Source organism: Athene noctua, chromosome 6 (genome assembly GCF_965140245.1).
Source record: "Athene noctua chromosome 6, bAthNoc1.hap1.1, whole genome shotgun sequence".
NCBI lineage: Eukaryota > Metazoa > Chordata > Aves > Strigiformes > Strigidae > Athene > Athene noctua.
Genome location: NC_134042.1, coordinates 7,515,721 through 7,540,330, shown reverse-complemented (window position 1 = coordinate 7,540,330; position 24,610 = coordinate 7,515,721). Strand labels below are relative to the sequence as shown.

At 43.0% G+C, this 24,610-nt stretch overlaps 1 protein-coding gene across 1 annotated transcript; it reads right to left on the bottom strand.

The window, feature by feature from the left end:
- Positions 1 to 1,629: 1,629 nt before the first annotated feature.
- Positions 1,630 to 23,401, bottom strand: ALKBH3 (alkB homolog 3, alpha-ketoglutarate dependent dioxygenase). The gene is made up of 9 exons (XM_074909397.1): positions 23,270 to 23,401; positions 21,036 to 21,148; positions 19,802 to 19,836; positions 18,812 to 18,859; positions 17,136 to 17,239; positions 15,825 to 15,913; positions 12,420 to 12,629; positions 3,774 to 3,872; positions 1,630 to 2,605 (listed from the first exon to the last, which is right to left on the bottom strand). Exons 1-9 carry the CDS (start codon positions 23,340 to 23,342, stop codon positions 2,513 to 2,515), a joined length of 864 nt encoding a protein of 287 aa, XP_074765498.1. The 5' UTR covers positions 23,343 to 23,401; the 3' UTR covers positions 1,630 to 2,512.
- Between the last annotated feature and the right edge of the window lie 1,209 nt (positions 23,402 to 24,610).

Below are 24,610 nucleotides of genomic sequence, written 5' to 3'. Positions count from 1 at the left end.
ATACATTACAGAGCCCATATCTCAGATTCAAATGCAAGGAATTAACATTACAAATATCCCCAAAACGTATTTCTATAAACTGGAGTGAAAGTGAAGACATCATTGGATAACAAAGTATGTTTTCTAACAACATTCATTCATTTTAGAAGAATAAACTATTTCAAAATCTGTATGGTGCTTTAGGTAGAGGAGCTGCTTCTAGAGTTGTCTGATATAGAAAGAAAATGATTCTGATCCATTTCAGAGCACAGGGATTGAAACGGCTCAACAGTCTGTCCTTTAGGTCATCAATAACATTAAAACATAGGCATAATTGGCTATTAATAACTCGTCAGATCTCATCAAATAAGAATTTTAAGCTACAGCAAATGCTAGCTAAGAAAAGAGAGCCACTTTCTAAACACCAACTTAGTCTTGCACTGAAAAGGGATGCTAGCTTGCTTAACGTTAACGTGTTACGAGGTACACTCTATTTACACATGCTTACATCCTACTTCAGGCAGACAGTGCAGACATGCCAAATGCATGCTTTGATCCAGCACAGTGGATGCCGTTTAGCTGCAGTGAGAACTTACACCACGCCGGCAGCACACCTGACTGAGCATCCACCCAGCCCCCACCGGCACACTGGCTCCTCCCACCAGGCAAGACCGACCCAGGGCTGGCAAACTTGACAGAATTCCAGCAATTCAACCTAGAATCAGGTCTGAGCTGCTGACCGCTTCTTTGTAACAGCAGAGGTTGGAGAGATAACCCTCCGAGTAATAGTGTGCCCAGGTGGTCGAGAAAGCCAATGGCATCCTGGCTTGTATCAGCACTGGCGTGGCCAGCAGGGACAGGGAAGGGATCTGAGCCCTGTACTTGGCACTGGGGAGGCCGCCCCTCGCTGAGTGGGTTCAGTTTTGGGCCCCTCACCCCAAAAAGGCCATTGAATGACTCGAGCGTGTCCAGAGAAGGGCAACGGAGCTGGTGCAGGGTCTGGAGCACAGGTCTGATGGGGAGCGGCTGGGGGAACTGGGGGGGTTTAGTCTGGAGAAAAGGAGGCTGAGGGGAGACCTCATGGCCCTCTACAGCTCCCTGACAGGAGGGTGCAGAGAGCTGGGGATGAGTCTCTGGAGCCAAGGACCCAGCGCCAGGCCCAGAGGGAATGGCCTCAAGCTGCACCAGGGCAGGGTCAGGCTGGCTCTGAGGAAGGATTTCTGTGCAGAAGGGGCTGCTGGGCGTTGGAATGGGCTGCCCAGGGCAGGGGGGGAGTCCCCATCCCTGGAGGGGTTGAAGAGTCGGGTTGAGCCAGCACTGAGGGATCTGGTGGAGTTGGGAACGGTCAGTGTGGGGTTAATGGTTGGACTGAGTGATCTTTAAGTTTTTTTCCAACCAATGTGATTCTGTGATATTCTTTAAAGCAACATGCACTGGCCGGGGAGCAGTAGCATCACAGTCAGTACTGCACCTGGTGCTACTACACTCTACTTAGCGTAACTTTGCAACTGATTTACATTGTGATTTCAGTAATTGGGGTCCAAATCTCTGGACCAGATCTTCCGGGTATCAAATCTGGCAGTACAAGTCTAGTTTTCAGAGATGCTGACACTCCTGTCCCACCCAAAATCATCGGAAGCTACAACTTCGTTGTGCTAAAACCAAAAAAGAAACCAAGAATTTATTAGCAAATTCCAGAAGTAATGTTTTTCATCTCTTTGTGTCTATTTTCCTGCCTATGACACAGAGGTAATGGGTTTAAGCCAGCAGGGATGGAGGACTGATAATACTCAAGCAATGAGCAGCTTTGACCTGGCTGATAAGGCTCGTGCCTAAGGCGTCGCTGTTGCTTGCCTTGTCTGTCTTCCCTACACAGATAAACAGTTAGGATAAAGGCTGACCACAGAGTGCGTAGCAGAAGGGAGCCTTGACCCTCTGTTCTGATAGACATTAGTATCGTTCAAGTAGTTACACAAACAATGAAACTGATTGCTTCATTGGAAAAGACTTTGCAACCTACAAATGAAAAGCAATGCACTACCCCTTGGTGAAATGAGTAATCCTCGGAGATCATCATGAAGTGCAGCTTTCTCCTTTCTGCACACACAGCACACACAGAGCTGGCTTTACATAAAAGAATCCTGTTTTGTCATTACTTAGAACACAGATCACTACTTGGGGGGAAAAGCAGAGACAAGAAAAATAAGTGCTCACTGAATCTTTCCACTCCCATTGGTACCTCTCAGATCTTCCATGTGCCTCGTGTTCTTTTAAGAATGATCACGTTTTTTTCACAAACTTAAAGCCTGTGATTTAGTATCATCTAATAGTGTATCATTTCTGAAAACGAAACAGCACTGTCCACATAACACAGGCAGTTTCTGATTGTCAAAGATCTTCATAATATCAATTCTTTTCCTCATCAGGTATTTCACAGAACTCTTGTTCCTTTAAGGCTTCCTTTAAATCTGTATCAATTCACAGGCTCTGGATCTGCTGTGGGTTTATATCCAGCAATGTCTAAAGTGCCTCTTCACTTCCAAACTCCATCAGGTTCTGGATAAATTATCCTAAAGGTCAAGTTTATCCGTGCATCCCTAGAATGATATTCCTTAGGCACTCGATGCTGTAAGTGGCATTAGGAGGAAAAAACAAAACAAACAAAACAAAACAAAACAAACATGAGCTTGTGTATTTAAAATACAAGTAACCAAACAACATAAAAAAACCTTAATTTGCTGTGATGGCTTTTTATTACCATTTCTAAATATTTAGGGAAGGCAACAAATTCATGTTCAGACTGTTCAGGATCACTGAAAACAAAAGATCTTTTGTAGATTACTGTAGACTTGTTAAATTAAGTTGCAACTTTTTTATATTCCAAGTTCATAAATTGATTTTGCTCTTCCAGCTGCAGGCTGCAGCTTTCATTGCTGAACTTTTAATGCTGGAACATCTGAGTTGATTCCTATTACATCACTTAGCACTTGAAAGAAAACCCATTGTTTCTGTGGGTGCTTTGAAATTCTGCAGCAGAAAGCAGTATTAATGCACTGGGAAACAACTGTATCACTGCAAGCAGAATGTGCCATACCTTTATGGGAGTGCGTCGCACATATTTAGAAAACTGTACTGCTTAAATGCTGGGGGTTCAACCCCAAGCCCCAAATTAAGGTTGACATATGGGTGATTCCCACAGCCCTTCCCAAAGGGGGGTGAGTTTGCCTTTAGGCTTCCCTCCAGGGTGCAGCCGGCCCTGCAGACAGAGCCATGGGGTAAAGGAGCCCCAGGTGTCTGCATTGAGTAACCAAGGGTCAGGTGTCCCACTGAGGGATAAAAGCTGGGACCACTTGCAAGAGGGGCAGTGTCTGTGTGTGAGGGGGATGCCCTGTGCAGAGTTCCCTGTTGGGGAAGGACCTCCCGCCTCCCTGGGACTGGGCTCCAGTCAGGTCTGGCCTTTGTAAACGTGGGCTCTGCAGGGATTCATTATACGGCCTTCTTGGTCTTATGTATTTGGCTGGCTGACCTGGTTGTCTCCCGTCCCTTCTATGGGAGGCTGTATTTCACTGTTCATACCAGTTATTGTTGTTTGGGTCGGTGGGATTGATGTTGATTATGTATAACCTGACTGACTTGTTTGTACCCCCAGCGCTCACCCATGTACTGACCCTTTTGTGTCAACTACAATCTGGTTATTGGTTCATCTTTATGCTGGCTGTGTCCTTCATACCAGGCCTGATAATTGGCAAAACAACTGCAAGGAAAGCACACAAACAGTGTCAAGGAGTTCTTACCTGCCAATCCTCCTGGGTAGCTCCTTCCATCAGCAGCAGAGTCCCATGATCAAGGGGGATCTTTAGTCTTTGCACGTAAGTGTAGTCTCCATTCTCTTCCTAAAAAGAAACATTAGATACTGAAGAAGCAGGCATGTGCATCTGGTGGAAAACCCGTCCTCTTAAAAAGCTGTGAGGGCAGAGGAGGAAAGTTAAGCTCTTTCACGATCAAGAAGTCTAACTAAACTTCTCTCATTACCATATTTCCTAAAGAGTTCAGGAGCATTTCAGGGATGAAAGAAGATATTATGTCTCACTGCCTGTATGACACAGGTAAAGTTCAGCAAGTTCCTACATCTAGTGCAAAATTCTGGAGTGAGGCTGCGAGCCTTTTGGAATCATCCACTCCTGAAATAAACACTTCTGCCTGGAGACATTCTGCAATAACCACCCCGATTCCAACAGTTAACTACTTCATCAAAAATACACATCTTCCTTCTATTCTGACTTTGTCTTGTTTTGCATGTTACATGTTGGTATGTATTATCTGCTAGATGAAGGACTTTTCCTATCGAAAAAAAAATTTGCCTTTTCCGATAGTATGTTATAAAACAAGTTGTCTTAAACTTTATCACTACTAAGCAAAACAGACTGCTAAACTAGAAGAGAAATAATTTGTGAACTTTTGTTAGGCCTTCAGACTACATACAACTTTTTTTAAAGCACAAACACAGCAAACAGACATAGTAACACCACAGTATTAGTCTCACATATGCCACATCAGTGGGACCAGCACCTTTCCAGTGTTTTGCACTATTCCTTCTGATTTTGAATCAGAATAATACAGTACTAAGTCAAATTGCTCAGGGAAGTTTATTACGCCAACACAGTTCTCGTTGTCAGTCGTGACAGTTAACATCCTCATGAAATCATATGATATGTGACATGAACCATCTTCCAGAATGTCATGTGGGCAGGTATTCTAACGCTCTATGTAGTCCTTTAATATTTTCTGATTTTAGCTTTCAAGAGCTGCAGGAAAAATTGCTGCAAACCTTGAACAGCTTCCACTTAACATCTTGCTTTCATGTTGGCACTTTGATTATTTCGTTAACATTGAAATGTGAGTAGGAAAACCGGGATGTCCCCTAAATACAGAATGGCAATATATATTTTGCAGTTTATAGCCCTCTATTGCCAAGTTTGTAAGCTGTCTAGGAAAAGTGGAAAGTAAGTCTCTGAAATGAGGAATTCTGGAAAGTTTCAGATAGGAAATCACCTACAAAATACAGGGATTACTTTAGAGAGAGGGGGAGTTGGAGGAGTATTTTAATTGGTGTTGAAAGGGAGGAGAATTAAGAGGTCTTGTTTTTAAGTTATAGAAAGCCATAGATAGCTTGAAAGTGTAAAGCGAATAATAAATGTCCTCCACTGGAAAAAGACTATGACAGGTTCTCAGTTTCTACATTGTACAAGTACAGGGTTAGCCTTGTTCTGAGTGTACTGCATATAGCAAACAGCCTGAATGCACATTTCTTATTGTACCATTGCCTCTAGAAGCAGAGATGCTGGCTTTTATCCAAAGAGATCACCAACTCAGTTGTTTGTTGTTGAAAGAAAAGCCAGAGATCACAATCACTACAAAGAGATGAGAAAAAACCACTAAGGCCAGGTCTGAGCTTCTAAAGCATCACACTGTTCTTGTACAGGACCATACATCTTAGACAGCTGTTAAACAAATGCTTCAGATTTTCTATTTTTTTAAATAGTTAGACAGTACCTTCTCTTCCAATGTCTTATAATGCTTGATGGACTCCTAAAATCACACTTACAGAATGTTTAGGAGGAGGCAATGCTCAGTTATTTCAGACCCAGCTGAAGGAAGGAGTTACTCCAGACTCAACAAAACCTGCTACTACCAGAGCCACATTTGTCACATTTGTCTTGTAAAATGAAACTGTACCTTGGAGGGGGAAGAAAAAAAAAATAAAGAAGGAGAAGAGCAGTCACAATTTATGTCACTTGTAAGAAGCAGATCGCAAAGAAGCTGGAAACAATACAGGACAACTGAGACAGGGAAAATGGAATTATCACACTAAGATTTGACCCAGCCTGAGGTGCAGGTATAGTTACCTCACACTGACAAAAGTCCCACATTTCTGAAACACAAATGTTACAAGATGTTCGGGCTTCAGCTGTCTATTGAGTTATTCAGGAAAACTAACAGGGCTCTGCACCGATGACAGTTAGAAGAAAACATTAACAGGTCATAAAAAGGCAGACTAGTCTTCTGAGAGACATTATAAAGCCTCAGTAGCTCTCATCCCACACATTTAATGCTTTTACAAAAACCCCTCACATTTTCAAAAATCTTAACTAACTTCCTTGAAGCTTAATTGTGAAGTGGCCTAACTCAATGCAGGTTTGTCTTTTTTTCAAGTTCATGGCTTGCTGAAAAACGCAAAATAATGAGGTAAAGAATCAACTACTAGGAAAATTATGTCCTGGACTTAAAGTTCAATTTTCCAAAAAACACCTGGGAGTGTGTGTACGTGTATAAAAAAGAGGCACAGAAAGACAACTGCAAATCCTCTAAAATGCAAAAGAGCTTGGTTGGGATCAAATCAATTCGTGATATAGAAAGCATCACTTGCTGTAAGTGACTATTTGTGTGCACCACTGAAACTTTCTGTCCCTGCCTGGGACCAGAAGTCACAGTGTGACAGAACAAGGCTGTGCAATAGTGCTGCTGCAGCTGGCAGCACTGGCTGGCAATTCTGGATTTGTGCGTTTCTTGGAGATACCTAAGGGCCCAAGGCACTCAGAAGCACCTGCAATATGTATTCTTTGTAAGGACAATGCGAACCATATTTTTAAGCTTCTAGAATTATTATCCATTTATCTTGCTCTATTAAAAGTATGGTGTAAGGCCAAAAATGTTCTCTTAAACTTCAGCAGAAACAAGATAAAAATTTCAAATACCAGTATTATAAACATGACTGCTGATGAAAAGCAGAGAAATACCATTGCATGGCTGTTTTCTATTTCACAGGATTACATCATTTCACTTTGTGGATGGACTTATTTTTATCTCTTGCTCATCTTGATTAAAAAGGAATTATTCTTAGATAAATGATTTAGGAGAAAACAGCCTCTTGGCTTAGGAAAGCCAGTAGGTAAAAGCAGCAGTTACTTTTTGTTTCACATGGGACATCTCTGAGCTTAGTTTTACTTAGAAAAAGAGATTTTTATGTCAGTTGGTTTTGCAGAGCCAGCAAAGTTAGACAAAAAGTTTTTGCTGTCTTACATGTTGTTACTAACACTGTCCACCAAATCTCGTTTCAGAACTTGTATCTCTAGAGCTGATGTTAGACATACAGAAAACTCAGTAGGATTTCAGAGGTCAAGAAGTTTATGAAGGAAATTTATTCTTGACATCTAAGGAGGAAAAGACTTTTAAAAAATACTGATAACAAACAAGGAAATAAATGCATCAGGTGTCTTTTATATGCCCACTTTGTAATTCTACATATGTATGACAAAACCAGGTGCTTACAGTAAAGCAAAGGTTCTGCTTCTTAGTATATTAGAATTTTAATAATCTTGAGTTGCACATTTAATACAAGCTCTGCACTGTCCAAGTACACTGGCTAAAACTTTTTTTTATCCTTTATTCAAGTAACTACAGTTAATAAGTGAGGAAAGTTCAGCATGAATTGATGGGAAGCTGCAAATAAAAAAATCTGTAAGTATTCCTGGACCTCATCAAGGTTTTTTTCTTAAAACCTTATCAAAATGATAAGAAATAGATCTAGTATGTATCAAGGTTTTTTTCTTAAAACGGTATCAAAATCAAAAAGTTAAGAGAAAAGTGTATATATATATATATATATATATATATATATAAAAATATCACCTAAGTTTGTTTGTTAAGTCTCAGGTGAGTTTATTGAGATAGCAGTAGGAAATAGGTTCTGGATAGTGTGGAAGCATCTTCTATTATAAGGAAAAGTGAATAGAAACATCCTGTATAAGAATGCATAAATAATAACGCAGTTATACATGCACATGATGCAAAATTATTTTCAGAGCCTAAAGTCAGCAGCCTTCATGGAGAATGCTGGCTTCTAGACTTCTGCTTTACCTATTTACCTATTACAAAGGGAATTATCTCCACAAAACTTCTAATTTGGGATTTTTTCAGACTTCACCTTGCTTGTATCCCTCTTTTCCAGTTTACTCTTCTACCACCAGCTGTGCGAACACCCTCCTCCACCACAAAGCAGTCTCATCTATCAACACTTCCGCATTTTTACCTGTTTATTCTTACTATCTGACAAAATCCCCACTGCAGCTCTTTACTGATTCAGTAAGACCCAGTAGCAGTTATATTGCCCTTTCCCCACATAATCCACTTGCCTGCCTACATAGGACTATCTTTAAACTCCCTCAGCCTTTCTGCAGCTGACCTAGCAGACTGCAAGTGAGGCAGCTCTAAAGCATTTGCATCTTCCTCTCTGCTCGTCTATAGCTGCTCAAGTCCTGCCATTACTGGTGGACAACACCACCTCCTCCTCTGCAGCCACTGCTGTCTGCAAGTCTTCTTCATGCAAGTCTGAAAGTTCGATCCTCCTCATCCTGACCCAAGCCTCTGTTTCTGCTGTGCTCTATATAATCCCATATTCATATGCAGTTAGGCCTGTTAGGACACAAAGGGTTATTTTTCTGCTTTTTACAAAAAGTACTAGGCGATCTTTAACTTCTGCTAGAACAGCTACTCAAGGACGACAGAAGGAAAGGTTTTAGTGTTTCGTTCGAAGGACATACCCACCCAAAGGCAGATTCTGAGAACACCACGAACATCCTGCTATTATCTAACAGGCGCATGAAGCTCCCTCCCTTCCCCAGCACCCCTCGGTTTCCTTGGTTACAGATGGAAGAAGAGCAACCTGGCAGACAGCTTTCCACCTCTTTCCAACTCCTTCCACAGCTCACACGCTGTTCCTTGGCCAACTACACCCAGCCAGTCCCCATGGCACCCAGGCCTCTGCTACGGAGCACCTCTCAGCGGGACGTCAGAGCTTAGGGGGATGTTAAATCACCCTTCACCCTTGAACTAGCATTTCACACTCAGCTTCCAGAAAGACTTAACTAGATAACCTGGCACCGTCTCACTGAGTTGAGCAGTAATAAGGAGTAGTAAAAACAGTAGTGAGACTGTATCAGAAAGACCCATCTATCACAGCAAAATCAGTTCCTTCAGAGTAGGACGATTAAGTCAAAATCAAGTGGGACAGGGGCCTTGAGGCTGTGTGGAGAATAGGAGGAGGTCATGGTGGTGCAGAGGTGACAGTTACACTGTGGGCAAGCGTGAGAGTACTCGTTGACTAAACCAATAAATTGTGTGTGAATTGTGTATGAATCACAGCTCTAAAACAAAGCATTCGCCTCTTGGTTTCAGTGTAGGAAGGAGCTACAACGATGTGGGAGAACAGGGAGGCAAGAAAAAGTTTAAGAAATTTACTGGAACTAGAAGCAGAAAATAAAAGAAACCAGATCACTCCACTGCAGACTTTGAACTACCAAGCAGGCATCCAAAAAACCCTAGAAACCATTTAAAGCAAAGACAAAATATCAGCTACAACCACACAACTGGTCCAAATAAACAGAAAAGGCAGTATTTAGAAGAAAGAATGCTTAAAAAGAAAAACGCCAGCGGGTAAAGGAAAACAATTTCTGGCGTCATGTTAATTTCCATGAAAAGTCTCCTTAATTCCAGTGGGGAATTTACTCCTGAAATGTATTTGTAACTTTTTACATGCACTGTGCTGAAATCTGAGTAAGAATGATTTCTACTTATCCACAAGGGATACTTGTGGATTCAGATTCAAACAGGCTATGCATGTCTCTACACTCCTTCATCATCTACTATATGATGAACACTTACCCATCCATTACAGTACTCACCAAAAAAGAAAAACAGAGGACTGAACCTTTCCCTCCCCTCACCCTTGAACAATTTTCAGGAAAAAAACCCACCACTGGCACCTAAATAACTTTTTTTTTTTTCCCCAAGTTAAAATGCAGAGTGACAGTATAGCCTGTATAAATGTCACCAAACTCCTACCAGACAAATGTCAAAATTCACACAAACATGCACAAAAAAGCCAACCCACCAACATTACTGGTCTTCTTTGCAGTTAGAGAAATAGGATTTTATTCTCTAATCATTTTATCCACATTTCATGATACAATATGGAAAATATTTGTACAGATACTAACCTGAACTGAAGTCTCTGATCTAGTATTCTTTCAACAGCACTACAAGATGTTACCTGACTTGCAGTACACACTGTACCCACTAAATGATCACACACAGGCAACTGCTTTAGGTTGTTTTTTTTTTTTTCCCAGTACCATTTATCCACAGCAAGCTTCTACCACAGTATTTCTCATCTTGTATTTTCATTACATCTTTCCATCCTCCATCTCAAAATACTTAAAAGCACTCACAAGAACAGAGGGAAATGAAAGCCTTTGAAACTCTAGAATCTAAAATACCAGAATGTTGGCCCCTAAAAGGGGTTTAATTTTGGGAGGAAAAGGATTTACTTTTTCTACCTCCTCAGTGAAGACTAACTCTGGGAAACCCGATGCACTGATACTGGCAGATTACAAACCAGGGAGAGCCCTAATGCCTGTCATGACTGTTAATCCCTTTTCTCTAGACTGTATTCCTCTTCCTGAAACTTGATTTTGAACAAAGTAATGATCAAATACCTACAATCAACTTTAACTTGCTCTTAATGAAAGAGAGAATGCTACATTACAATAGAATATGAAAATTACTTCTTTGGTGGTACAGCCTGAAGGGTTGTAATTTCCATCAGAGACTCTTGTAACTCCCACTTGGCAAAGCATCTAGTGTCATAGGATGCTCTCAGAAAAACTGCAGGCTTTGGGAATATGCAAAGAATATGTAATGTCTGCCATATAATTATTAAGTATGAGTTCCCTTAGGCACACGATGCAGTTAATAGCAACTTATTCAAAGATCACTCTGCACATGGGGATCATACTTTAGAAACAGGTATGTCACATTTGCTAAAGGAATACACTTCATAGGTAGCAAGACTCAGCAAGAGTCAAAAATATCAGGTCAGAGGCACTGAAGAAAAAAAAATGGGGAGAGCTTAAGGAAGACATCTGCAGAAAATCATCCATCTCAGGAAGAAAAAGGGAAAAAATCGTGCAGCACAGATCAAAGAAGATGGCCAATTACGAATGGCACAGACTGAACTTCCCCCTTTGCTCATAGTGGGTGTCTTTTCAGAAAATAGAAAACAGAGCAAAAAGACATCTTGCTTAAGAACTGGGTTTGATTTTTAAGAGGGAAACTGCAAAGTTTATACTGAAATCTAAGTGGCTTGGATTCTGACCCATCGAAGGGGAACACACACACTTCTAGAAAGGAATCCAAGCACCCTTTACCGTTTCGCAGAGGAATGAACTTTCCAGCTGACATTTTGTTATCATCACAGCATCAAAGATACGTACTCATGCTATGCCCACTCATATAATGCACTGGTCATGTGATCTCATGCTTGAGGCCCAGGATTAATTCGCTTCAGACAACAAAGAATTTACAAATTGGAGAACTGGTGAAAAAGACAGATTATTTATTTGTTTTCTGGTTCAAATTCTGACCTTTACTGTTCACGACTAGGTGACCCAAGGTGACTTCTGATGAGCAGACTTCAGTATGTCAGCATACAGTTTTCTACTAGGCTGATAATCATCATCACCTTTGTTTTCTGCACTACTTATTTAGAATAAATAGCAATATAAGTAGACAGCAAACTTCTTCCCAAAGTTCCCAAAGACTACCCACGCAGAAACGATATCTGAAGCAGGATACCCTAAAATGAGGCCTGTGTTCTCAACACAGGAACGTGCAATTCTTTTACTTGGATAAATACGAATTGCAAAATTTAAGCTGGCTTGTAAACACAGCATTCCTGAGCACAGCATTTTATCTAGAAAGAGAATTCACTACTGAATCACCAACTAATTCCTGAAAGGATGTTCCACACACCCTCCTTATCAAAGATCTCTGTTTAGTCTGTGAAGTATGATGTGACAGTCTGGTATTTTATAAAAAAGAAATGAGCTCCTTCCCTCTGTTCACTGTCCCTCTATCCGAACACACACAAATCAAAATGTAAACATTCTTAGGAGTATTTTTACTTACAAGAGCAGTCACAGCTACTCTTCATCCTACATACACTATGCATTATACAATGTTTGCCCAAGTTTAAGAAAATGGTGTCAACTCTTTGGTTCCTTTACACAGTGAAAGTCCTCTTCCACCACCACTGATTTCATTTTAAGTAATGGGAAAGGCCCTTATTTGGGCAGAAGAGTGCCCAGATTGTGATTTCACTGCAGCACCACACTGCCGCACATTAGAGCGGTCCCATTCTCATCCTCAAGATGTCACATTCCATGCAACAGATTTCTTGATCCCTATGCTTACTCGGCATAAGTTTAAGAGTTGGGCTTTCATTTACTACTAAACACTTTTAGTAACAAAGTTTTCTAGACAGAGGGAGAATACTAAACACATTAGTAACTACAGGACTCTCTCAGTGTGGTATGAACACTCACCGGGGAGGGTTTCTTCCTCATCTCAAAGGTCCGGGTAGCACCAAAGCTGAGTGAGGCAATGATGGGATTTTTTCCCAGTGATGGTTCATCGTCACTGTGCCAGTCTACACTGTCCTTCTCATTTCGATAGAGGTTGCAGAGAAGAGAGTTGAAGGTGTAGCCAGTGAACTCTTCAGTGCGTTCCTTTAGCATGGTCAGCAGAGGATGCCACTGCATCAGCACAGCAGGAGCAGGGTAAATACAAGGAAAGCAGGCCAGCAGCGGAGAGCATAAGACACAAGGGGAAAACTACTAAGAAAAAAATACACTGCACTTTAATCACAACGAACTTGAAATCAAACAAATGCCTCTGAACCATCCTGATTATATTTTTAGTAAGGCTGAGGAATGGGCTTTCTGAGAAATATGTGTATGTTACCTATTGGTCAATACTAAATCATCTCTTCAATGTGTGAAGCCAGTCTGGTTTTCATCCTAATGTAGCCAGCCATCCCAATTAACTGAAAGTAAACTCACAGAGTAAAATCTGCTTGAACTGACCATAGATAAACATTGAGAGTTCTTAACTAAGACAAGAAGTGTGCGACTTCTCCCACACATACCTGTCTCTGGCTAAGCTAGAGGAGTTTAATGCACGGGTCTGGCAACATCTGAATTACCTGGCCATTGCTGGTGGGCATAGTGCACCCAGAAAGCTGCAATCCATGACTAAATGACATGATCTCAATTGTCTGCAGCTGTTGACACAGAACAAGAGACAAGGGCTGGCCTAACACTGGGCCTAACACTCTCACAGTGTGGCTCTCTCTCTCTGCTCTGTTAGTACAGCTTGTTGAGCCCAACTCACCACCTCCTGGGGTTTTGACTTCGACACCGTAACTTCTCAGTGGTTCACAAAACCAGTGTCACAGGCTCTGAGTTTCGTCCTTGCCCTTGCTAACATCTGGCCAAGCCCACAACCCATGGCAGCTCTGCACACTCCATTACAACTCGGTCCAGTGAATCATTATTTAATACTGTAAACTTACATCATGACTTTTATCTGTCAGAGTGCTTTTAAGAACTATGTAAGTATCTAAAAACAAAAAAGCCAAAGCAGTGTAGGCCAGAATTTTTTGTTCATTATATAAGCAGAAACACAGATCAAGAGAGGATAAAGAACTGATTCCAAATCTCCCAATGCATCACTGGCAGAAGAAGGAGCAGGCAGCAGCAATTATCTCCTAGTATCCACCTCTAATAATCGAGTCTGCACCACCTTCTTTCCATGCTTACCCATATTTAAAGGGTTTTTAACCTATTGGCTAGACTACAGGAGACTTCACATACCATCTTTCTCTATTAGGGGTATTTCCAGCTAAGTCATCCCTTCAATGACTAAGCATCATATGAATAATTAATTATATATAAACATAACTTGCAGCTGTGGGACATGTAGGGAAATCAGGAATACCACCCCCAAAAAAGCTATAGCTTGTAACTGTCTGAATGTGCAGTATGTGCAGGACATACAATGCAATGACAGACGAGTCCCACCAGAATTACTGAAAGCACTTTTGAGTGACCAGCTAGGACTGGATTCCTTTGACTCCTACCACAGAAGTATTTATTACTAAAAATGTTACCATATGGAGAATTTTACAAGTGAGAGGCAACCCCACTACAAACCTGCAGAAGTGGAAGTAGCTGTTGAAACATTACTGTGTCACCAACTACATCACTGCTTACAAAGAAACGTTTTTCTAATACTAAAATTCATTTAGGCATGAGCACCGTATTATACGTAACAGTGCTGCAATCACACCCAGTCTTAACGAACAAAAAGGAGGGGCACAAAGCTAATTACTCCTACAGATCAGGCATTCAAGGCAGGTAATTGGTTCTGGCCAAGCTGTGCACTAAGTTACATTTTACTCAGGATATTTTTGCGATACAAACCCTACTCTACAGGTAAGGACTGTGCTCCTTACACCACCCACTGCTTCTTCTAGGCTGCAGGAACTCCCACCCACAAAGCTGAGTGCAGTGTCCGAGTGTCCGTGTGCAAGCTACCCGTGTATCTGCCTGCAGGCAGTTTCCAGCCCGCGGTGGGGCTCGCTCCCAGATATGCAAGCTGGCCAGTGCATCGCACCTTCTGCTGGAGTTTCCTTCTCTCAGCAAGAAGGAGAATTATTCAGGGTTAAAAGATAGGATCAGCATGCATGGCTGCTTTAGGCCTTGTACCTCTTGGATGAGAAGAGCAAGCCAGTGGCCCAGTGAGTGCTAACTCTGAACTTTACCCAAACTGAACTGAAACTGTGAATTCAGGGTATACAGGCTTTATCCAACCTCTGAGCAGCAGTGGCTTCCACAATAGGCAATTCTGAACAGGATTTACATCATTAATGTGGAGCAGAATGATTTTGCAGGGGCACTTCCAATCCCTAAAGCCATTCAGCTTTCAAAAAAGTCCATTTAAAGTAACATTCCACGAATGAGTGAAGAAAAAAGACTGGTTTTCCACCACAAACTCCACAGGTTATGGAAATTTTGAATTATGGTATTTTTGAGACTACAAAATCTTCACAACTTATCATGTTAAATACTGCCTTTCCTCTTTCCCCAAACTGAGCTTTGCTAGGAGGTACCCGCCTCCGGCAGCAGTTCTGGCACCTGGGACACTTCTCTCCCATGCTATCCAGCCTTCAACAGTCACAATTAATTCATGGTTCAGAACACTGCAGCCTACTGCCATGGAAATGTCAAAGGAAGCAATACCAAGAGGCAGGCTGATGGGACAACAGGCTGGAAGACACAGAGAGAATGAACATGAACAAAATGTCAACAAGTCACTCAGAAGTTTTTTTTAACCCTTCCAAAATAGCGTGGGCAATTCCATCCTACAATCTGGAGCTGCTGGGCAGGCAGGTTGTGCGTGAGAATTTCATAGCATCCATGCAGGAATCAGCAATATGCCTAAACTCTCATTTAAGCAGTACTGAATCTAAGTGCTGCTGAAAGTAACTATTTCAGAAATTGATATTACTGTATCTTTACAACAAAAAACTCAGTATGACTGTGTACACTACAAACTCCCATATAAAGATACATAGAATAAGTCACACAGAACAATTCAGGGTTTTGTCCAAAGCTACAGTGACCCAAAAGCAGCACTTTAAACTCCAAAGTGATCATTTCCTTTTGCCAGTGTTTAACAAGTAAATCATGCTCCTCTCAGTCAATCCACTCATAATGCTTGTTTTATGAAGTTGTCCACGCTCCACTAGAATCCATTGCTGATCACAAATGAAATGCTGATTGATACTCTAGATAAAAATAGAGGATAGATGGCATCTTTGTCTCTCAATCTCTGCAAAGGATTTCTCTGTAGAGGATAGCAAAAGAAAACTGTAAGCACGTACATACATTTGGGTTTGGCTGCATTGTTATCCTGGAGTATGTGTAAGGAAGTTCCCCATACCAGGAGGTAAGCCTTGGTTCCTCAAAAGATACTTCTAAAAAAAGAAAAACAGGAAGACTTTCTCAGTTGCCTTATCAAAGGGCTTGAAAATGGAAAGGTGATGCAATTCTGTCAAGAAACATGATCAAAAAGGGACTGTCCACTCACCTGAAGTTAAATAGCAGCCCCTTAAAATCCTCAGCCTTATCTAATGAACTCAAGTGAAGGAATGAGATTATTCCAAAGCGGGCCTGTCTCCACAAGAGGAATTACCTTGCCAAATTCTTGGAACAACATTAATTTTCTCAGCCCTATGCCAGACAGGGTAGGGACCAGACAAGTTAAAGACAGCAAAATTAAACTGAAATTTTACTTATAATTCTGGCTTGTTTTATATTCTCCTAGTTCTAGTGCCTAATATACTGATGTAAGTTGCAAGATGTATCCACTGAAAAGGATGAAGTGGAAAGGGCTGCAGCATCAAAGTGACACCACAGAAGCAGAATGTAGCAAGGCTGGACAAGCAATATTTTGTCAAGTATGTGTATGCTCTGTGTTGCAATACAAACATCAAGTTAAAAGTACTTTCAACTTCTGAAAAGACTATCTTGGTAGCTATTTCTCATGCTTGACAGATAACATTCTCCATTATATTGTACCTTTATAGCAAGCCAATAAACACAGATGCAGAAGACATTTTCCAGCCCTGTCCAGTAACCACTCCGATATATTATCTTACATCCGTTCCTGACTGAAGAGAGATTTAGCTAGAACAGGTGCCCCTTAGCGAACAAACCCAGAATAGCAGTCTGTTCACTTACCGCATATTGGAACTAACAAGCAAAGACAAGGGAAAAGAAACATGCTCTGCTGGGATTTTAAGTGAGAGAGGCAAAAAACATTCCTGGTGACAGAAACCTCAAAGAAGAGACTTTTTGAAGCATCACTGGGAGACAGTATGAAGGGATGGGAGCACAGACTTAATCTAAAAAAAAAAGAGTGCGAAAACACTGGAGATGACAGGGGAAGCAGTTAAGTGCAAAGATTTTTAAGACAGGCAGTTTTAATTTGGAAAGATCTCATTTCACTGTCAAAAGGAACATGGTGATAGAGACTGAAGAGTACTGCTGCTTATTTTTCATATATACATGGAAAGCCTGAAAAGAAATGTGAAGGAGTGATAATATGTAAAATGAAAAACCACGATTAACGATACATGGATTTTGGTATGGAAATGACCTGGGAATGACTGAAAAGTTGGTCTACACACTCCTTACCCTGTCTGATGTGAGTTCGTTGACCCCAGGGTATGTCTTGGAGGAGCTGTTCAAACATCCAGTCTGCTTGTTCTGAGTCAATAAAGCCAGGAATCAAATGAATCCTAGGTAAGAAAAAGATAAAGAGAAGTTGGAAGGAATATATACACTTATATATATGCTTCGATGAAATACTCTGATTTCCAGGATTCCCAAAGGAGCTAAGAATGGCTGTAATGCATCAGATCAAAGGTCAAAGCCCAGTATCCTATTTCTGACCACAGCCAAAAGCAGGTGGGAGGGAAGGAACAGAAGGCAGCACGAGCTCCTGATGAGTCTTATCCTCACCGAACATGTCCAATTGTCTTTTAAAACCTATAAAAACATATGATATCAACAATATCCTATGAGTCCCAAAATCAGCCATATATTGTGTGAAAAATGACATCCTTTTGCTTGTTATTAACTTTACATCTGATAAAGTAGATAGCCCTGATTATGGTACTACAATCAACATAAGTAAATAATTGCCCTTTATTCACCACCATGTCATTCAGAATTTGATAGCCCTTTATCACTACTGCCATTCTAGCCTCTCTTTTCCAAGCACAAGAACCCTAGAGTGTTTAACCTCTCCTGTTTTTTCATTTTCATATGTACAATTTGTATTTTGACTGTACTAACAGCAGCCTTCAGAAATTCCAGCCACTCTAGTGGGCTGCAGAGCAGGAATGCTCTTCACAAGAGTTTACTCTTACAAGTATTCAATGTTTCAAAGACATCACAGTAAGAACATATAGTAAAGGTACTAAAGGAGAGGCAAAATCTGATTATTAACTTTTTAGAAATGTATCTATTCCGGCAACATATTGTGAAAACAAACTCAAAAAAATGACAGAATAACCCAGCTGGCTGTGTATCCTTTCTCTTTCCAGCTGGTGAAAGCTTTTACTGTTCAAATTGGTATAAAAATTTATTTGCAGCTTTAGAAGAAACCAAGATGAAAGCTTGGAAATGCACAAGGAATTAATATGTCATTGGCATTTTTCCCACTATTAATAAAATCTATCAAATTCAGAAGAAAAGAATTAGTATTGATATTGCAGCTAAAACAGCAAGGTAAAATAAAATGCATTTTAGCTAATAGGAATCGCAGAACAAGTAGGTTTTGTTTTGAAGTGTCCTGAAGCTGAAGTAATTAAGGCACAGCAAGTAAGCAAAAGGGACAACCCTAAAGTTACCAAATCTGCCTAAAGTTAAATGCTTTTATTAGATTAATTTAAAACAAGTCCAATTTACAGCTAAGTTTTTGGCAGCTCCAAACTATACAACACAGACATCACACATGTGCTGACAGAGGAATACTGATCCCAGTTTCTAGCAGCAACTTATGCTGGATTGTGAAACAAACAGACATAGCCCCTTCTCCTTGTTCCAGACAAGAACACTAGATGCAATATGCAGATGTTAAGAGGTTCATTTTTCTTCTCTTCAGTGCTGCTCAGAGAATTCAGGCCTGCGTAAGTCTCTGCTACCTGATACTCAAAAGTATTTCCAGAAGTACTTGAAACAGAAGATACACAGGAAGGACAACGTGCACCTGCTAGACTCAAAGCACTCTGCAGAGACCAAACTTCAGAGAGCTGAGTATCACCGTGTCATTCAGCAACAGCAAATAACAACTTTCATCCACTTACCTAGAAATGCCAGTCGGTGCTTTGCTGAGCTCATACACACCAGGCTTGCTGAGGATGTAGAAAGGAAAGAGATATCAGATGGACAAACAACAAGAAATTATCTTACGCTAAGCAGCAGGGACTAGAATTGCTCTAAGCCTGGACTAGGGAAAGTTTTCTTTAAAAGAGAAAATAGAAAAAGGAAAGCAATAATGTTCTGGAGATGTCAGAATAAAGCAGCAAGGGAGGCTGCAGAAGCAAATGAGTTTGTGTGTACTTCCTGCCTCTCACTCTCATTTTACCAAAGGCTCAATGCACAGTTTTAGGGCTCTAGAGGTAAGTAAAAGAGGGATGTCACAGGAATCTAAAGAAGGCAACCACACAAGGCTGCACCCTGATCACTATGTTGGCATTTATAGGCACAATGAGTAAGAAAATTCTACAAAGAGAACTGAACCAAATTTAATTTTCAAAATCTGTAACTTCACCCTGCATCATCATACCTTGCCACACTCCATGCCAAAGTTATTCTGAGACAATCTCCATTCTAACGCAAAGGGGAAGCAATCTACGAATAACTACCTTCACTATGACACTTGCTAGCAGCTGGTTTTTGAAGGAAGTGCTTCTTGAGTTGCCATACCAGCCGTATTCCTGGGTAACAGCAAGTAATTTCCAGCATAGTTCACACAGGGACTGTTCTAGGAATATGTACATTGCTAACCAAAGGAGACACATCTGAAATACTGCTGATCCACAGTGTCCAATTGTTCGTTCTTCCTGGCTCTTACAGCTACACCAAAGCTATAAAAACTAGTTAACACAGACTTGGACTCCCCTGATTATAAATTCAGTTCAGGATAGAAGGGCTGAAAGTCCACATTTTCTACTGACATTTCTTCCAAAGGCTTGGCAGTTGTACATGGAGAAGGAACTCTGTTTCAGAGATTCCCACTGACCAGCAAGACAGACAAACCGCAGGGAGGACAGTTAAGTCAGCAGTGTACTCACTCTATCACACCTGCCTCAGGAACTCTGCGCTCCACCTGAAAGGTAACAAGACAATACATGGCAAATATTAACACATTTAGTACCTGGCACGCTCTAGCCAAACAGAACTGATTGCCATCTCTGTTGACCCTATACTGCCACATACTGATATGGCAGTGGGAAAAACATACCTCTGAAAAATTGGTAAGCAGTAACAACTCACCCACTCTCTCCATGCCCCAGAAACTCTCAAATGCAGCTGTCACTGCAAGGCGTTTTTTAACAATCAACTGCCCCCTAAAGGACATTAATTTCTAAATTATTTGGATTATTACAATACTTGCTATTTATCAACCGCAACCAAAAAAAAATTCTTATCCTTGCATTTGGAAGTGAAAATCTACAGCAACTATAGGAGGGATGAACAAATCCCAGGCCCCAGACAATGAGCAAAACACAAAGCAGACCAGACAGAGCAGGACCTCACACTTTAAAGTTGTCTGCGCAGCTTGAGATAGCTGGGTTTTGTTAAAACAAAACTCAAGCACAGTAGTTTAATCCAGCCTGGATTATCATTCTGGTTGTCTCAGGGATTTATGCTTCTCTTCTTCAAGTTGAGCAGAGGCCTGAGATGCAAGGAGGTACTGAGTTGAACAAGCAAGAGGGTCAAAATATAGTACTATATAGACACCAGGGCTCTGCCACAGAGAAAAGACAATCTTCCCAGACCATCTCTAATCCTTCCAAGCCAAGAATACAGTCTTTTGAACACTTCTGGCTTAGAAAGAAGCGTTCAAGAATTTTTTTCCCAGGCAAGGAACTGCCCTCCCACTGCACAGAGCACAATGTCCTTCATCTGCTGATGGGAGGTAAAGCAAAGTCTATAAAACAAATCCCATGCTCTTCCCCTATAACAAGTAAGACAGATAAGGGAAAGGGAAAAAACAAGAGCTCAAATCATGCTTAGGACACTGCATCTTTCTAAATGTTCAGAACATACTCTTTTGGCTCTCTGAAAAAAAAGTAGTTATAAACATATATGTAATGAATACTCAAAGCTAATCAGAGAGACTGTAACTTTCTGCTTGTTGTATATGCAAGGCAGTTGCAAACTCTGCTTGGTAAAAGACCAGAGTTCAGCTCAGCTGAGTTCTTAATTTGCTTTTTAAACACGAGACTACAATTTCAAAGTCTGATAATTTTTATCATTTGATAATAAAAGATGAGCTTCTGCTAGTTACCATGTAATTTTTACCTCTGATGGCTTTTCAAAGACAAATTGCTTTTGAGTGTGAGGTAGATCCTTCCTTATCCATGCTGGTCTGGTGCCTGCCGGTGCAGGGCTCCTGGCCACAGGTACCTTAGGTGCTAAAGCAAAAAGAGAAAACAAAACAAAAGGATCACATGAAATGGAATTTCATCATTCAAAAAACAGTTTGGAAGAACTCACAGAACTAATCTTTGAGGTATTCTCCTCTGCTTGGCAGAAGTGCCGGGGAATAGCCAAACCTACATTACATAAGAGTTAAAATTGCACAGAAACTGGCATTTTTTTAATATATTTTGGTTATTCATAGACAAACAACATTAAAAACATTTTATCTGAACGGATGACATCTAGAAACTTTCAATTCTACCACAAACACCTATCACTGCCAGAAGAAACATTCCCAAGCAGCTAAACTGTTTCCCTCTGCAATTTTTTTTAGGAAACAAAAAGATATTTCTCGGAGAAAAAATTCTTTTATTTGATTGTGAAGCTAGGGAAAAAGTATGGAAGAGCAACTCAGACATACCACTTCATGTGTTTTATTTACACGTGCAAACAGCCTTAAAAATGGGTCTGAAACAAAGACAAAGTAAAAGCCTTCACTCTATAATTCAAAAGTTGGGAAAAATAATTTTTGAAAACCACCATAGGAACAGGTAGTAAGAAACATACTTGTGGTAGAAAATTTACAGGCTACATGCTCAAGTCAAAATAACTGGCTAATTTTTTTCAGGATTAAAAAAATTCAGCTTGCCTAGGACGCTCAGTCTGCAGAGAAATGGGGTGTTTACTGGTTGTTGTAATCAGGTAAGTGGAATGTGGCATTTTGACCACGTTCACAAAACTGTCCAGTCCTTCTTGGAAGAGTGGAAACCTGCAGAGCGCTCCCCTGCCGCTGCGCTCTTTGGTTTAAATGTCTGATACAAACCAGTGATGTCAACTGCAGCCTTTACAACTAGCACGCTTTATTTTGTGGTGAAAAGATGGAGGAAGACGCATAATAAGTTTTATGAATAACAAGTGACTAGTAGTTATTACAGAAGTTCGCTCCATCAAATTCTATTTTGCCGCATTCAGCCTGCCCGGAGATGGGATGCGTCTGCTTGCCTCCAGAATCATCTGGGTTGGAAAAGACCTCGAAGCTCCTCCAGTCCAACCATGAACCTCACACTGACTGTTCCCAACTCCCCCAGATCCCTCAGCGCTGGGTCAACCCGACTCTTCAACCCCTCCAGGGATGGGGACTCCCCCCCTGCCCTGGGCAGCCCATTCCAACGCCCAGCAGCCCCTTCTGCACAGAAATCCTTCCTCAGAGCCAGCCTGACCCTGCCCTGGGCAGCTTGAGGCCATTCCCTCGGGGCCTGGCGCTGGGTCCTTGGCTCCAGAGACTCATCCCCAGCTCTCTGCACCCTCCTGTCAGGGAGCTGTAGAGGGCGATGAGGTCTCCCCTCAGCCTCCTCTTCTCCAGACTAAACCCCCCCAGTTCCCCCAGCCGCTCCCCATCAGACCTGTGCTCCAGACCCTGCACCAGCTCCGTTGCCCTTCTCTGGACACGCTCGAGTCATTCAATGGCCTTTTTGGGGTGAGGGGCCCAAAACTGAACCCACTCATGGAGGGGCAGCCTCAAGCGTACTGTGCATTAGAAACATCCAAAATTGTTACACCAGATCTGGGACGTACTTTTTACTTACAAACTGGGTTCAAACACCCAAATTTTACTCACTCAGAGACAGCAGGCCGCCGGCCCAGGCCCCACGCTCGGTGTGACCCAGCGCGGGGAGGGGATGCAGCAGGACCCGCAGAGGTGTGGCTGGAGACCCGCCCCGCCCCGGCCAAGCCCAGACTCCCAGCTGCGCTTCCACAGCCTCTCAAAGCTTTCCCGAGGAGTTTTCGCCCCAGCCCACGTCGCGGCCAGGACAGCGGTTCTCTCCCTCCCTCCCGCCCGCCCGCCTCTAAGGCAAAAGGGCCCAGTGCTTCCCTCCCGGGGCGGCCCCGCACCACCGCGGGCCTGGCGGCGGCCGCAGCCGCGGAAGGGGCCCGCCAGCGCCGCGGCCCGGGCAGACGGGCCCTGACAGGGCCCGCACACCCGCCCAGCCCCGGCCCCGCCAGCGCGGCGGCAGCGGGGGCCCGAGCCGGGCCAGGCCCCTGCCCGCCACAGCCCAGCGGCCGCCGCCGCGCCCGCGGGCCTCGCCGGGCCCTGCCTGCGAGCCGGGCCTTGCCTGCGAGCCGTCCCGCCGGGCCGCCGCCGGCCCAGCCGCCCTGGACGCGGGATCGCTGCCGCCGCTCCGTCATGCCGCCGCCTCAGCGCCGCCGGGGCAGGGCCCGGCCCGGTGCAGGCGCGTCCCGCTGCCCCGCCCGGCCGCCTCCGCCGCACCCGCGCCGCGCGTTCCGCCCCGCTCCGCGGGCCCCTGAGCCCCGCCCGCAGCGGCGGGTGCGTCCTGCGCGGGGCTCGCGTTGTTCCCCGGGCGGAGACAGCACCGGCCCACACGCAGGCTTCAGTGACCAGTTGAAGTTAAAGGTTTTCTGTCAGAACTGTCCCGCGGAGGCTGCCCATAGCTACCTGTGCGAACGACACACCTGTTTCCCCATGTGTGGGCACTGCAGAGAGGTTGTGCTGGTCTCTTCTCACAGGGAGTTAGCGACAGAACAAGAGGGAACGGCTTTAAACTGCAACAGGGGAGGGTCAGACTGGACATTAGGAAAAAATGTTTCCCATTAAGAGTGGTCAGAGAGTGGAATAGGCTGCCCAGGGAGGGGGGGAGTCACCATCCCTGGGTGTGTTTAAGGGTCGTTTGGATGAGATGTTGGGGGATGTGGGGTAGGGGAGAACTTTGTAGAGTCGGGCTGAGGGTTGGACTCGATGATCCCAAGGGGCTTTTCCAACCTGAATGATTCTGTAAAAGAAGTGGTACTGATTTGTAAAGTTACAATGAGGGAAACCAGAATTAGCTCAGCCCTGCTCCTGGCTCGGGCAGGGGTCACAGCAGCAGCCCTTAGGGGTGCTGGGTCACAGACATTAGGGCTGATGCTGGGCTGAGCCAGGCCAAGCCCAGCCAAGCCAAGCCCAGCAGAGCTACTTCTCCTGCCTACAGCCCTGTGCCGCTCCCGGGTGAGGCAGGTGGCTGAAGGGGCAGCAGGCCCAGGCCTCACCCCCCTCCTGGGGTTACCTTCACTGGGAGCATCCCCGCTTGTGGGAACGGGTCCATGCACGGCTCCTCACAAGAGGGGCAGACCTGCTACTCAACTCCTACTCTGTTTTTCCCAGTCAGACAAGGGAGTGAAAACTCACTCCAGCTCTTGCGCTGCACCTGTGACAAAAACACCCTTCAGAGTGGCGTAGAGAGATGGCACAGCACCACAAGAAAACCCCTCCTCTTTTCTATCACGTGCCCAGGGTGTTACCGTAAATTCGGTCTCAAAAGAACCCCCTAAGACTTAGTTCAAAGTTTTAGCAGGCAGGCATTCTTTATCGCAGTGCTGGATGCACGGTGGGATCACTCCACCTAATGTGCACATTCAGAGACAAAAGCACACTTATTATTTATGATTAAGAAATGAAT